This window comes from Furipterus horrens, unplaced genomic scaffold (assembly GCF_987537825.1).
Source record: "Furipterus horrens unplaced genomic scaffold, mFurHor1.1.pri manual_scaffold_3, whole genome shotgun sequence".
Taxonomy (NCBI): domain Eukaryota; kingdom Metazoa; phylum Chordata; class Mammalia; order Chiroptera; family Furipteridae; genus Furipterus; species Furipterus horrens.
The window spans coordinates 70,776,243-70,792,114 of NW_028327173.1; the positions used below are offsets into that span (position 1 = coordinate 70,776,243).

Sequence of the window (15,872 nt, forward strand, 5' to 3'; positions counted from 1 at the left end):
TTGCTTCTGCAGTTCTGGTAGCAGCTTGGCCTGGCTTGGGAGGCGGAGGAGAGAGATGCATCTCAGACTCTCTTACGCTGAGCAGCCTAAGCCAGGCCAGAAAGCTCATCTGGTATAGCAAGGAGACAGGCAGAGACAAACATCTGTTCATGCGCCAAAGATTTTAAAACCCCTTGTCAATGGAACGTGGTTGGTCCACTCCCGAAACTCCAGGGATGGGCACAAGGACAGAGGCTGGACCTTGAGACACGTAAAACAGGAGAGACATGCAGGACCATGGGGAATAGATGTCTCTTCTACGCACCAGGAGGATAGCCTGGTCGGGTTGGCAGGTTCACACACAATTGTGCCTTGAAGACAGAAGTACAGCAAACACCAAATCGGGGCACCTAGCCCAGGCCTGGGGTGGGAAGGGCAGAGGTGACACCATAGACTAGGAAAGCTTCTGCCTGAAGAGGAAGAAGAGCCTTTGTGGAGGAGGAGAGGAGGCTTGGGTACTTGACGTGCTCTGCCGGGAGGTCTGTGCACAATGGCTGCCCGTCCCGCCCTTTGAAGCAGAGACAGGGAACAGTTAGGAGCTCCCAGGTGCATCTCAACTGCCACAGCATCTCTCAGCCTCGGAGTCTCTCATGTGTACAGCATGCATTTCCTTTTTTAAAAAAACCATAGAAACAACATCTTTAAAGTCAACTCAGTTTCTTTCAACTTGCCCTGCTCTCTCCTGTAACTGAGACAGCCTCAGAGAGGGCCCTTTTCCAATCTCTGATAAAGTGGTCAGGCCTGGGTGACAAGAGGGTTAGGACACAGTAGCAGATACCTCCTAAGAATCAACCCAGGAGAATAAAAATGTTCTTTGGGCCTAAAATTCTACACACTGTTTTAAGATGCTTCATTTCTAGACATCTTTGGTAAATTCTAGAGTGATGAAGAGATGTAGCCTTATACCCAAATCAGGGAACATTAGCACCTATGTAGGAGCAGGGCATTGGATAGGAGACCATGGAGCACATGTACAGTCGGACAGGGATCACGGTCCCTGCCCTGCTGCAGGGTGGGCAGGGAAGGGGGAAGAGTGAAAAAAAGACCCTTACCCCAAGCTGGATATAATCTGAATTCCCATAGCACCGTATCTGTACCCTTGTATCTCTCATTCCATGTGCGAGGACAAGAGTTGGTCTGATCTTCGTTGCCACCTCAGCAGTTCCTGGTTGATGCCATGTACCAAAGCAGTATTCAGTAACTGGAGGAGTCTGGAGCCAGACTGGTGTATTGAGATTCTGGGTTTTCCACTCATGTTTGTTTTTCACAGAAGTTGTTTATCCCATTTTATTTATTTATATTTTTAAGTATATTTTATTATGTTGTTACCATAGTCCCAATTTTTTTCCCTTTGCTCCCCTTTGCCCAGTACCCCCTCCCTCCAGCAATCTCACACCCCCTTAGTTCACGTCCATGGGTCGTGCATATAAGTTCTTTGGCTTCACCCTTTCCTGTGTTATTCTTAACTTCCCCCTGTCTATTTTGTACCTACCAATTATGCTTTGTAATCCCTGCAACATTTCCCCATTTCTCCCCCTTCTCCTGCCCAGCTGATAACCCTCCAAATGATCCCCATACCTATGATTCTGTTCCTATTCTGGTTTGCTTAGTTGGATTTTGTTTTTATTCTTTAGATTCAGTTGTTGATAGTTGTGAGTTTGTTGTCATTTGAATGTTCATAATTTTGATCTTCTTTTTCTTAAGTAAATCCCTTTGACATTTCACATAACCATGACCTGGTGATGATGAACTCCTTCAACTTTACCTTGTCTGGGAAGCACTTCATCTGCCCTTCCATTCTAATGATAGCTTTGCTGGGTAGAGTAATCTTGGTTGTGGGTTCTTACTTTTCATCATTTTGAATACTTCTTGCCAGTCCCTTCTTGCTTGCAAAGTTTCTTTTGAGAAATCAGCTGATAGTCTTATAGGCACCCATTTGTAAGTAACTCTCTGCTTTTTTCTTGCTGCCCTTAAGATTCTTTATCTTGAAACTTTGGCATTTAGTTATGATGTGTCTTGGTGTGGTCCTCCTTGGGTCTAGCTTGTTTGGGACTCTGTGCTTCCTAGACTTGTATATCTATTTCCTTCACCAAATTTGGGAAGTTTTCCTTCATTATTTTTTCACATAAGCTTTTAATTTCTTGCTCTTCCTTTTGTCCTTCTGGCGCCCCTATGATTTTGATGTTGGCATGTTTAAAGTTGTCCCAGAGGTTCTTATGCCTCTCTTCATGTTTTTAAATTCTTGTTTCCTCATTCTGTGCTGGTTGACTGTTTTTTTTTTTTTTTATGGTCCAAATCATTGATTTGAACCCCAGTTTTCTTCCCTTCACCATTGCTTTTGCATGGATTTTCCTTCGTTTAATTTAGCATTGCCTTCACTTCTTCCCTTATGTGCCTGCTGTACTTAAGCATATCTGTCAAACCTGTGAGCATCTTTATAACCAGTGTTTTGAACTCTATGTCTGTTAGGTTGGCTGTCTTGTCATCACTTAGTTCTCCCACTGGAACCTTGATCTGTTCCCTCTTTTGGTCCATACTTCTCTGTCTCCTCATCTTGACAGGCTCCTGTGTTTGTTTGCCTCTGTGTCTTAGGTAGAGCTGTAGCACCTGTTATATTTAAGGGGCGGAGCCTTAGATATTTGTCAATGCAAGGCGACCCATTTCACCAGGTTGTGGCGCTGTATGTGGGGGAGGGGTCTGAGAGGGAATAATGTCACTTGCTCAGCACTTGACCCTTTTCCAGGCACTTCTCCCACTTCCGTATGGGACTGGTGCCTCTCTAGCTGTTTCCCTGGCCGTCATTCCCAGAGTGGGTGAGTCTGAGGATGTTCCAGGAGCACGGGGGCCCTTTAAACAAGTGGACTCTGCTGAGAGACCGGCCATTTCTTCCTCTGCCCCACGCCCCACTGGTTTGCACAGTCAGAAGCAATGAGGCTTTATTTTCCCCGTCACTGAGACCATGAGATGTGCAGTCTGGTCTGTGAGTGCTCTCCAACTGTCCCTCTCTACTTTTTAAAATGTGTGACTGCGCTTTCTGCTGGCCTGCCACTGCTATGCCACCACACCACGCCCTTTCTGCCCTGGCTCTGCCCCTCCTACCTGACTGGATCAGTATTTCTTCTTTATATCTTTGTTGGATTTCTATGCAGCTCAATTTTCCGGAACTTCTGGTTGTCTCTAGTTTAGAGGTAGTTGTAGTCCTTCTTAGTTGGTGAGGGAGATGCAGCGTGTCTACCTACGCCTTCATCTTGGCCAGAAGTCTATCTCATTTTAATAGTGAACAAACTGAGGTATAGTGATTTGTTCAACTATTCATTCAATAAATATTTATTGTGAGCCAAGGCACTGTTCTGAATATTGGGGATAAAGACAAAAATTATGACACTTGCATACTAGTGAGAGTAGACAAAAACAAATGAAGATGTAAAATGCATAGCCTGTCAGCCATCAATGCTATGGAGAAAAATAAAGCTGGGAAGGGGATTTTTAAAAGAAAAGGTCAGCCCTGGCCAGGTAGCTCAGTTTTTTGGAGTGTTATCCTGTACACCAAAAGGTTGCAGGTTCAATTCCTGGTCAGGGCACATACCTAGGTTGTGAGTTTGATTCCCCAGTTGGAACGTGTATACAAGGCAACCAATTGATGTTTCTCTCTCACATTGATGTCTCTCTCTCTTCCTTCCTCTCTCTAAAATCAATAAATTTAAAAATTTAAGGGAGGGTCAGAAAACGCTTCCTATGCAGGAGATACTTGAACAGAGACCAGGAAGAGGTGGGGAGCTCACCGAATGGGAATGTGGTGGAAGGCCATTCCAGGAAGGGCAAGGCCCTGGGTGAGAGTCTGGTGAACAAGGAGCCACAAGGAGCCACAAGGAAGCCATAAAGTTCTGTGACTTGTACAGGTTTCATCAATACAAAGCTTGCGTCCCCATCTAAACGTCAGAAAACTGTTTTTATTTCATGGCCAAATACAATGGGTATATTTTATAACTTTAAGGTTTTGTTTTCTTTCCCTTCTATACATCTCTGTCTGAACACATTTAATTTATATGCTGATACTAAGTTTTTAACATGGCTTTTTTTCCTTAGCCATTTAAAAATATTTTTTATTTATTTATTTTTTAGAATGGAGGAGGGGAAGAGGGAGAAAAACATTACTGTGTGAGAGAAACATTGATTGGTTGCTTCTTGCACATCCCCAACTGATGATCAGGCCTGCAACCCAGGCATGTGCCTTGACTGGGAATCGAACCAGCAACCTTTCAGTCTGCAGGATGGCACTCAATCCACTAAGCCACGCCAGCCAGGGCATCTTCCCTTTTTATAGTTGAATAATATTCCATTATATGTATGGGGGGGCAAAAGTAGGTTTACAGTTGTTCCTATGGAAAATAATAAATAATAATGCAAGAATAAACTGTGTTTCATGTACAGTACTCAGAACTGTAAACTTCCTTTTGCCATACCATGTACACACTGCATTTTATTTAACCATTCATCTGTTGATCATTTGTTGCTTCTACCTTTGGCTCTTGTAATGCTATTGTGAAGATTAGTGTACAAATATCTGTTTGAGTCCCTGCTTTCTTTGACTATATACACAGAGGGGAATTGGTGGATCATATGGTAATTCTGTTTAGCTTCTTTGAGGAACTGCCAAAACTTTTCCACAATGACTGTACCATTTTACACGCCCAGCAACAATGTACAAGGTTCCAATTTTTCCTTATCAACACTTGTTATTTTGTTTTGTTTGTTTTGAATAGCCATTCTAATAAGTTTGAAGTAGCACCTCATTGTGGCTCAGGTTTTTCTTTTCTCACTGACTCCAAATTTGTGATCCATCTTTAATAGGTGTATGTATTTTTAGTTTTGGTCCTAGTGGCTCTTTGGTTTTTTGACCTACTTCTAAATTTATATCAAAGATTCTGAACCAGTGGCTATTTTCATTCTCAGTCCTTCCCTATGAAGGACATTTGGGAATGAAGGGAGGGAGACATTTGCAGTTGTCACAACACAAGGAGGGGGTGCTACTGTCATCTAGTGGGTAGAGGCCAGGGATGCCGCTAAACATCCTACAGTGTACAGGTCACTTGCAATAATTTGGCCCCAAATGTCAATAGTGCCAAGGTCGTGAAACCCTGGATTATAACTATCTTGTCATTTTTCGTGTACTTTTATAAAGTACCTTAAATTCTTTTGGGAATAAAGCAGACTATATAGTGAACTATTGCTTCTTAACTAAATGATGCTAACATTGTGATAAAGATGCAGAAGGCATAATTTTCTTTTATAATAGCCTCTATATGTATACTCAGGTCATATATATATGAATATATTTATTGAATTAGTTGCTTAATTTAATAACCTAAAATATAATGTAATGAAAATATTGCCATTAATGTTCTCAAAAAATTGATATGTCCCTGAAGAAAATAGCAAATCTAGATATCTGGCCTTTCATTAAATTGAAAAATATCACATACCAGCCTCTCTGGCACTAATTACACATGGGTGGGCCAGGTGGATATGTTCCCTGTACCCATGTAGCACAAACCTCACTAATGAATATCTGATGTTAGGGCAAGCAATTTTTTAGTGTTTTTCACCTCGTTTAGTGTTTTTCAGAACTGCAGTCTTGAATTCTCTTTCAATTAAGTCATATATTTCCGTGTCTTTATTTTCTGGAGATTTTTCACTTTCTTTCTGAGCTGCCTCTTTCCTTGGTTATTCATATTATTTGATGGATTCCTTCCTGACTAGGCATCTATGTATGAGTGGCACTTCTCTAATAGAAGTGTTTGATGCATCTCCCCTTTTAAGTTGAACAGTTAAGGAAACAAAAAATTCTTATAAAGTGAAAAACTTTAATTGTTTAAAGCGAAGGCATAAGTAAATATTTCAGGTTATCATACAACATTACAATAAGAAATTTCAACAGTAAAATGAAATAGATTATAATTTTACATCTCATTGGATACCTAATATATTATTCTATTGTCTATTCTTTGGAGAGAAAGAGGGGATAGGTAGATCAATGGGTGTGATGTAAAAACTTGGATTATAGTCTCCACTCCACTTTTAACCAAAATTTTAATTTCAGTAGAATGAATTAAATTAAGTTTAAATTAATTTAAAAACTTACTGTTTTGCTAATAACAAAGCAGCAATAACTTTCTTGCTAAAGCTCATTGTTTTAATAAAGTAAATCACTGATTTCTGAAATGTTAGCTATCACTGTCTGATATTACAATAATCAAGCTGGCCATAAAAGGGCTTTACCAAAACACAATTCATATACTTTCCTTATTTAAATCTGAAAATTATAGTGCATTATGTAAAAGATAAAGGAGAATGAGGAACCAAATAATTTTTAATGTTAAAAATAAAATACTTAAAAAGCTCTAGAGCTTGTTTTCAATCAAAGGCACTATCTGGAGAGTAGCAAGTTGCATCATAAGCTAAGAAAAAGTTGGGTTTTTTTCCTTCCAAAACAGCCAGTCAGTTAGTTCGGATTTGATGTCTCAATTAGTCATCAAACTTTGAGTGCCTAATATTCATCAATAAAAAGGGTAGAAATTGTGTAAAGTTACACCTTTGACTTCTTTTTCTAGGATGAAAAATTACCACTAATTTTTAAAAAGCTGTTGAAGTATTTTCTTGATCTAAAAGGTCTGTTTTAAATGCAATTTCCATTGTTTTCAGATCACTTGTAAGCCTCTACCCTGAGACTTTCAACCCAAGATGGCAATGGGTTGAGTTAGCCCTAGGGATTAAGTTTTTTGAGTTTTAAAAATTTCATTCACTTCCTCCCTGCTCCAATATCCCTCACCTCTACTTAACTAAATAACATTTAAATGACACAAAATACCAGAGACTATTTAAAATTTATCAAGAACACACTGTCCAATGTCTCAAAGTCATAATTTCAATAAAATGGAATATAATCAGAGCATAATATCCTATTGTACCCTAAAGGTCAGGAAGATTTTAAACTCTTCTAAGGAGTATTTGAATCAAAGATGTTGAATGAGAAGATCGTTTCTTGTTTTTCACTGTCCAAATTACAAGAGTATCAATGGAGTAAGGTTTAGTTACCATAATTCTTTTAATACCTAATTAAACAGTACTTAGGAAATTCTCTAAGAATATCATTCAAAGTTTAGAATTAAAACATGATTATAGAAAGACATTCTTTCTTTTAAAGTCAGATTACAACACTGACTCCATGAAGCACACCCTAAAGGTTCATCATACACACCTTGAAGAACAGTGCTGGGATTCTGGAATTCTTTCTCCATTTCCAAAGGTACATATATCTTTCCAAATTTGTTTATGGCATCAAAAACTTCATGATATAAAACAGCTGGCACACTTTCCATTTTGAATAGTTCTGAGTACAAGATCCACCAGGAAATTTTAGGTTTCCAAACTATTAGCTTAACAGCAAAAGCAAATGGTTCCATCTACCATTGAGACAAATTGAAGAAGTAAGCCTACATTTTAGAGTATCTAAATCAGGAATCAGCAAACTTCTCCTCTAAAAAGCCAGACAATATATATTTTAGGGTACTCAACTTTGCCACTGTAACACAAAAGCAGCCATAGACAATATAATGGACAAGCATGAGTAACCAATAAAACTTTATTTATCAATACTGAAATTTGAATTTTATATGATTTTCATGTGACAAAATATTTTTTTGATATTTTTCCTTAACTATTTGAAAATGTAAAAACCACTCTTAATTTGTAAATCACATAAAGATAGGCAGCTGGCTGGAACTGGCTCATGGGTGTAGTTGTTGATGTGGGTGTCAAAGCAATCATGTGACCATGAATCATCTCATTTCACCTGGGCATCAGTAGCCTCCCAGGCTGACAGTAATGAACCCCCAAAGCACCAGACAATTCTAGAAGTAGTATCTACACTCATAAGCTGTGAAATGTAACTTAAACTTATTTAAAGTCACATTAATTTTCAGAAAAGAAGGGAAATGAGAAATTCATTAGATGAACCTTTTCAAACACTTTGGTGTCAGATAAACCTGAATTAAAATCTTGGCCCTGCTAATTACTAACATGTGACCACAGGTAAATTACTTAACCACAAGTAATTAGCCTGGTGCTACTGAAACAGTAGGCATGTTTTCAATCTCGTTTCGCAAATAGCTACAAAAGGTTTGCTGGAAAAGCCTAGTCCACGGAGATGCATAAGGCTTAACTTCTGGTTTTATTTATTATATATATTTAAAAATTTTTGTCTTCATCCAAGGATATTATTTTCATTGCTTTAGAGAGAGAGGAAGGGAGAGAGAGAAACATCAATGTGAGAGAGACGCATCAATTAGTTGCCTCCCATATGTGCCTGGAGTGGGGAAAGGCACCCAGACTGGGGGTCCTGGGGATCCCAGGGATCCTATGTCTCCAGGACCAGGAGTCACATGTGCCTGCACATGGACTGGGAATTAAACCCTGACCTATGTATGTGTCCTGACTGGGACTCGAACCTGCAGCCCTTCGGTTACAGGTTGACACTCCAACTGAGCCACACCAGGCAGAGTTCCTGGTTTTAGACAGAACACTATTTTTGTCTCTTCTACTCTATTCTGCAATATATATATATATTTTTTTCTGCAGGCAAAATATTGTGCAATATTTTATCTCCATATATACTGAATTCTACCTTCCCCTCTTATCCTTGGAGGCTGCTGATAAAAATGGGAGTTGAAAGCATCCAGTCAACACGTTCTTGCTGTTTTTCCACAGTGTAGGTATAATTTGGGTGTTTCTTCCAATTTATCAATGATAGATACTAATTTCCAAAGAAATAGTCTAGATGATAAAAAAGGAAGAATTGGTAGAAAAGAATTCTTGAGGCTTTATCTATAGATAAGTAATTAGAGAATCTGAAGATAATGCTCATAGATTATTTGCAGATATTAGTGTTGTGTATCTTGAACTTAAGTCCATTTCTTAATTTATATTACGTAGAATATTAGCACTAAGTAATGTGGGCTATAACCTCTTGAATCATGGACAATTTATTAGTTACATATACATGAAGTAAAAGGTCTTAGCAATAGTGTTTTTGAACAAGTATCAGTTATGAATTTTCTAGTGTTGAATGCTAAGCAAAATACTAAAGCTATTAAAATATTAGTGTTTGGTTTTATTTTCAATTTCCTTTTAACTTTTTATTTACAGAAGTCTTGTTAGAATGCTGAAGGCAGTCATTTGCAACATGTACATTCTCCATATAAAATGATGTTCAATATTGGGTGATGCTTATTTATAAATTATGTACAAAAAGCAATATATTTGTATTATAGTTAACTTACTGCTCTGACTGGTAAACAATATATGGAAGTATCATATGCACATAAAAATTAATTCAAACAAAACTTAAAGCTCTCAAGAAAGATAGCCATTAATTTCTATTTATAAAATTACATGGAAAAAAAACCCCACTGTGTTTGGGAACTTTCAGTGGCTCACAGATAAAGCAGTAATTTCAACTGAGAAAAAAGTCGCCCAAACACAAAAGAACAAGATAAATCAGATGTACGTCTTGGTCAAATGTTTGTAGAGCGTTGCCCTGAAAACAGATTGATAAACATAAATATACAATTTTTTTACTGAGCATAAAATATTGCACAAGAGCAGTTTTGTCTGAAGAAAATTAAATTTTCCATGGTTTTGAACTTCAAAATGGTTCCCATATATAGATATAATTGTATTTTCTACACAAGAAACATTTAATATTCAGTAATACTGTTAGAACCTTATTTTTCACATTAACCATATTTCAGTCTACTTTATGGCAATGGTAAGTCAGTGGTGAAGGTTTGGCAAAGATAAAAAGGCAGATAAGATCAAAAAATATATATATGTACATATGAAACAGATATGTCCCCAAAACCCTTAATTATATAACTGATCCCTTAAAAAAATCCACAGTCTAGTTCACAGTGATGGTCAGACAGTGGTTGAGTACGATCCTCTTTTCCTTGAGGGCCGGTCCTTTTGAGCCACTTGATCTCTCTCTCTGGTTTCCATCACACTGTCCTCTGTTTCACTTTCACTGGCATCTGCCACAGCAGGGTCTAAAGACAGGGGGTCGGATTTTCTGTGCAAAGGAAAACCAATGCCACTCTCCTGTAAGGAATTATCTATAAAATCTTCATCAGAGGAATGGAAGGACTCATCATCTCCTATTAAATGATTGACAATGTGAATTCCATCAAAGGGGGGTTGTCCTGAGAAGCTCCTCTGGCCTTTTAGGCACCTGAGCTGTCAAAACAAAATGCAAGTTAATATACTCAACTGGGGGAAATACATACACACCGCCACCAAGAAAGCAAACATTTCATGTTTAAGGAAGATGATAGCATGATCTTTTTTCATTTATAGATATAATAGTAACTACCAATTTTTGAGGAACTCCTGTGTATTACATCATGGGCACATAGCTTGTTATTTTAATTGAATCATCGCCAACAGTTCAGTATGACACATTTTATTATTTGCATTTTATAGATTAGGAAATAGAGTCTCAGGTAGAACAACTTGCTGAGGACACATAGCTAACAGTAAAGTTCAGATTCAAATCAAACCTTTATTTTACTAGAGATAATACAATGAACCCCATGTATCGATCACTACCTTTCACCAACTAACCCAGCATGGATAATCTTGTTACATTATACCTCTGCAGTCCCTAGATTATTCTGAGGTAAATCTCAGACATCTTATCAGTTCACCTGTAAATATTTCAGTGTTCATCTCTAGAAAACATGGGCTTAAAGACCATATTCTAAACTCTCACACACACAATCTTACTTACAAGTAACTCTCCTTATTTCAGTGGATGGTGAGAATGATTTGCAAATCATTGAAATCTGTCTTATTGTCCTGTTATAATAATCTAAGAATCACCATACCACTATCATTCTATGAAGGTAGGAATGCTTCTTCCCATTAAGGTTATTTCCTTCAGTAGTGTATAACATTTTCACCTTCTCTCCCCTGCTCCTTCCCGGGAGAAGGAGTGGCTTCTGTCCCCAAGGGGCAGGGGAGAAGAACTGCATGCATTGCTCAGCTTTTCCCCTCCCTGTCTTTGGGAAACAGGCTCTGTTTCTCTGTCCATGGAGTTTCATAGGGCATGACCCTCAATGGGGAAGGGTTGTGGAGATCTAATGCTACATTTTACTGGGTGAGCAAGTCTGACTAATCCTAGAATTCAGTATTGGAAAAGCCATTGACACACACCTAAGCCACATTATCCAAAAGCAGTTTTATCAGAATGTAAGGTTACACTATGAATACTACTACTTGTGCTACCATGTAGTTAAGACATTAGCCCTGTCCTATAGAGTTTATGTTCTAAATATAAAACTTAATTTCAATATTGTCACATGTTAAAGGATGCAAAACAACAATAAAAAACAATTAACTACCAATATCTGCTTTGATTATCAAAAATTTTGCTGAAATGTTCCCCATGTCTCCTACCCTTATCATTACATATCAGTCTTCAATTTTGTTTATCAGCGATACAGTCCCCGTCACTTATGAGTACTATCTTTCAGATCTTGAGATAAAGGCAATGTGAAACATTCAGGAAATATTACATACACTTTCAAAACTAACGGTTCTAGGAGTAAAGACATTACAGCGTTGCTATAACACCTCCCAGCTTTCCCTATAGACTTCCAGGAAGACGTGAAGAAACCTTAACACTTCCCTGCTGGTGTGTGACAACAGGAAATGAGAGGGATGTGGACTCAGTATAGGGACATCTGCCCCAGGCAAACTTGCAACCATAGAGAAGTTCCTGTGCCCTTGCCCAGGAGAACAAGATAATAGCGAGGTACAATGTAATTAAAATAACACCTTTCTCCTTGGCAGAGCAGAAGGGATACAAACTGGAGATGAATCTTCAGGGAAAGGGCACAGAGCACCACAAAGCCTCCCCATGGTTGTGATACCCACTGCATTACAACTGCCACGTTCTGATGCAACATCCTATCACCACATTGCAACACATAATTTATAGCTCCAAGTGTTAAATTATGTCAGTTAATCTCTTCCTTTCTCTCTTTTCCCCAGGCCCTTCAGAAGAAATGATATGGAACACGTGTCTTCCTCCTTCCTGGCTGTTCGAAAGGGGGATGGCAAAGGAACCACAACTCCCCAATTGTTTGGAAAGTTGTACCTTCCCTCTGCTCTAACAAAATTTACTGCAACTAAAACCCTGCGGTCTCATCAGATGTTAATAAGCGACCTCAAATATATGAAACTAACTATGAGTTGAGGGGTGGTTTCCTCAATGTCAAAGGAGATGCAATTAATGCTTCTTTATTTGAGAACTTCTAATAGCAAAGGCACAGAGAAATTTTTGGTGGACAAAAGAAAAAGTTGAAGGTAAGGGACTTATTTGGTAAAGTTGAAACTATTACTGAGTCATCCCCTAGACCTAGGAGGAAAGTGGACACTGGGCAAGAAATTCCAGGGTACTGAGTACCCAGAGTATGATCTGGCAGGGGCTACACTTCAGATGGACACAGCCTTTGGGACTCCTCATCCTGTGAAGTGGGATTTGGCTGGAAGAAGGCTGGGGCTAGGCCCTCTGCAGTGCAGCCTTGGTTGCCTAGATTGAAGAGCTGTACTGCCTATCCTTAGTACTATGCTTTTAGGAGCTAATTGTATTTAAACAATAACAAAAAGCAGATAATTAGCCTTCTCAAACCAACCCTCCCTCCAAAACTTTCAGGGATATTATCAATAGCTAATTTAGATTAGCATATCTCAAAGTATGGTCCACTGATCATCACATCAGGACAACAAAGGATGCCTGTTAAAAAGGTAGCATTGCTACCCAGATCTAAGAAATCAAAACTCAAGAGTGAAATCCCAGAATCTACCTTTTTAACAGGTATCTCAGGAGATTCTGATATCCTCAGTTTGAGAATCACTGTGGTAGATCCTCTGTTCCAACCAAATGGGACTGAGTCAGAAAGGAATTGACGTGCCTGAAATGGAACTCTTAACACGTTGCGTGCCGGGGAATTTAAATGCCTTTTAGAAATGACGAGAATTCTTGCCACCTGTATACAATGTGTTAATTATTCAGGACAAACATGCTTTTGAACTAAGAACATGTCCTGTGTGTGTCTGGTATATACAAATGGACACCATCTTTCAGCAGCACAACCAAGCTGGGCCAACCACACCAACCAGTAAGGAGCAGTCAGTTTAAACATCTTTTCCTGAAACCTTTCTCCTGGTAGGGTCTAGGAATTATTTGTTCAAAAGAACAGAACAGTTTTGATGCATATCCCAGGGTAAGGACCACCGCTCTAGGAAACCTTTTGTTAGTTTGTTGGGTTTGTCTAACATCCCTTTTGGGTCAAGCACGGGACTAGGAATCTGACAAAAACTACTAACTCTGTCTTGAAAAGACACGTATATTTTTTTACCATACCCTTGGGCCCATTGTCTGTTCTAATTTTTGGTTAAAGATTGCAGGAATAGCTTCATGACACTAACAACAATGATGACTTTGTAAAATGCTAGTAATAAATTCAGATCATGGAAAAGAAAGAAAAAGTACTGTTTTTCCAGGTGAAATTAGACATAGATTTTTAAAGTGACTGAATGTGCCTACAAGTACTTTTGAGATTCACCAAGGAAAGAAGAGGCACCAGGACTTCCTGAAATTGTAAGTAAAGGGATTCTTCTCTGGTGAATCTTGGAATTCCTTAAAGAAATGTCTCAGCAAGACCATCCTACCATGACAGTCATAGTCAGCAAACCCTACCCAACCATTTAGAACTTCCTGTCCACTTTGTAAGTTCTTCAGTCAAAGTTTGAGTAAAGAGTCCAATATTACCAGACATTTGAGGAAAGCATCTAAAAGAAGCCAGAAAAAAGGCACCTTCTCTGGGGAGAAGAAAACTTCTAAGAAATCATTTACTCTCTCTGAAGACACTGCATCCATGTAGAAAAGAACAGGATACTCTAAAAAAGAGATCTTAGAAAACAAAACAAACACACACAAATAAAATAAAAAGAGATCTTAGGCATAAATTTTTCTAATATGAAAAACATGCGCTTTGAGACTGAAGAAACCTATGACGTACCCAGGACAGTGGATTAAAGTAAACCTACACCTTGTTACATCTTAGGGAAATTTCAGGACACTGAGCACAAAGGAAAGAATAAAGCATCCAGCCCAAAACAAAAACATGGTTTATATAAGAGATTAAGAATCACTTTCAAAATTCTGAGAAAAGATAATTTCTAGTCTACATTAAAAAATTATAATTATCTTAAATTTGTTTTATTTTCAAACTATCAAGGAAGTGTGAGGCTAAAATGAGTTAAAAGCCGCAAGGGCTAACAGGTCCCTCGCAAAGCAAATGCTCTTCTGGGTGAATCCTGGTAACCAACATGAGATACAACCTTTTTCTGCTTTACCTCCCATAAGTCATGTTTTCTAAAGAAAGAAAGGTGATTTGCTCCACCAAACTGAAGTACATCAAGAAATAAAAGACATCCTTTTGTTTTTGATCCATGAAAAAGGAAGTCCAAAACAAAAGTGAAGCAAAAGGAATCCCACAGATGATGACAAAGCTCCCAAGAGGACAGCTCTGCAGGGGGCCTCGAGGCACCTCCTCCTCACGGAAGTAGACTGCAGCAGGTCAGGTGAAAGATTTCTTCAACAAGGGAAAATTAATAGTACAACTAAATTGTATGAATAGAGGAGATGAACACATGACGGGATTTACATGGAATCAGAGGAGAGTTACACATAAGAAAACGCACCCTATGAGAAAATGAAAACACAATCATTTGAATAAATATATCATGTAGAATAATTATATTAAGACATTGTTTCCAAGACTTCCCAGCCAAGATGGAGGCATAGACAGACACAATCCCTCCACAACTAAGAAGGAGTACAACTACCTCAAAACTAGAAACAACCAGAAGTTCCAGAAAATCAAACTGCATGGAAGTCCAGCAAGCAAAGATATAAAGAAGAAATACTCATCCAGACAGGTAGGAGGGGCAGAGCTGGGGCAGAGAGGACAAGGTGTGGTGGCAGCAGCAGCAGCGGTGGCAGAGGCAGGCCAGCAGAAAGCTCAGTCACACATTCTAAAAAGTCAGGAGGGACACCTGGGGAGCATTCCCAGCCCCTCACCAGATCTCGAAGTCCACGGTCCCAGCACCAGGGAAAATCAAGTCTCATTGCTTCTGACTGTGCAAACCAGTGGGGGTTAGGGTGGAGGCAGAAACTGCTGATCTCAGCAGAGTCTGCTTGTTTAAAGGGCCCCCACGGTCCTAGAACGTCCGAAGACCCACCCACTTTGGGAACGACCGCCAGGGCAGCAGCTAGAGGGGCGCCAGTCCAGTGCAGAAGTGGGAGAGGTGCCTGGAAAAGGGGTGAGTGCTGGGCAGGCGGCATTGTTCCCTCTCGGACCCCTTCCCCACAAACAGCGCCACAATGTGGTGAAACAGGTCGCCCTGCACAGATGAATATCTAAGGCTCCGCCCCTTATAATGTAACAGGAGTGACAGTCTACCTGGGACGTGGGGGCAAGCAAACATAGGAGCCTGTCAGAATGAGGAGACAGAGAAGTATGGCCCAAAAGGGGAAATGGATCAAGGTTCCAGTAGGAGGACTAAGTGACGAGGAGATAGCCAACCTAACAGATGAGGAGATAGACAACCTAACAGATGCAGAATTCAAAACACTGGTGATAAAGATGCTCACAGGCTTGCCAGATATGCTTGAGTATGGCAAACACATAAGAGAAGAAGTGAAGGCT

General features: G+C 39.3%; 1 protein-coding gene across 2 annotated transcripts in view; it reads right to left on the reverse strand.

Moving 5' to 3' along the window:
- Window positions 1–5,883: 5,883 nt before the first annotated feature.
- Window positions 5,884–15,872, reverse strand: part of EVI5 (ecotropic viral integration site 5) — a 203,065-nt gene continuing 193,076 nt past the window's right edge. For both annotated transcript variants that reach the window (XM_090269736.1, XM_090269735.1), the window contains one exon: window positions 5,884–10,329. In XM_090269736.1, the coding sequence (XP_090125862.1) occupies window positions 10,015–10,329 (315 nt within the window). In that variant the 3' untranslated portion in view covers window positions 5,884–10,014. The remainder of the gene's footprint in view (window positions 10,330–15,872) is intronic.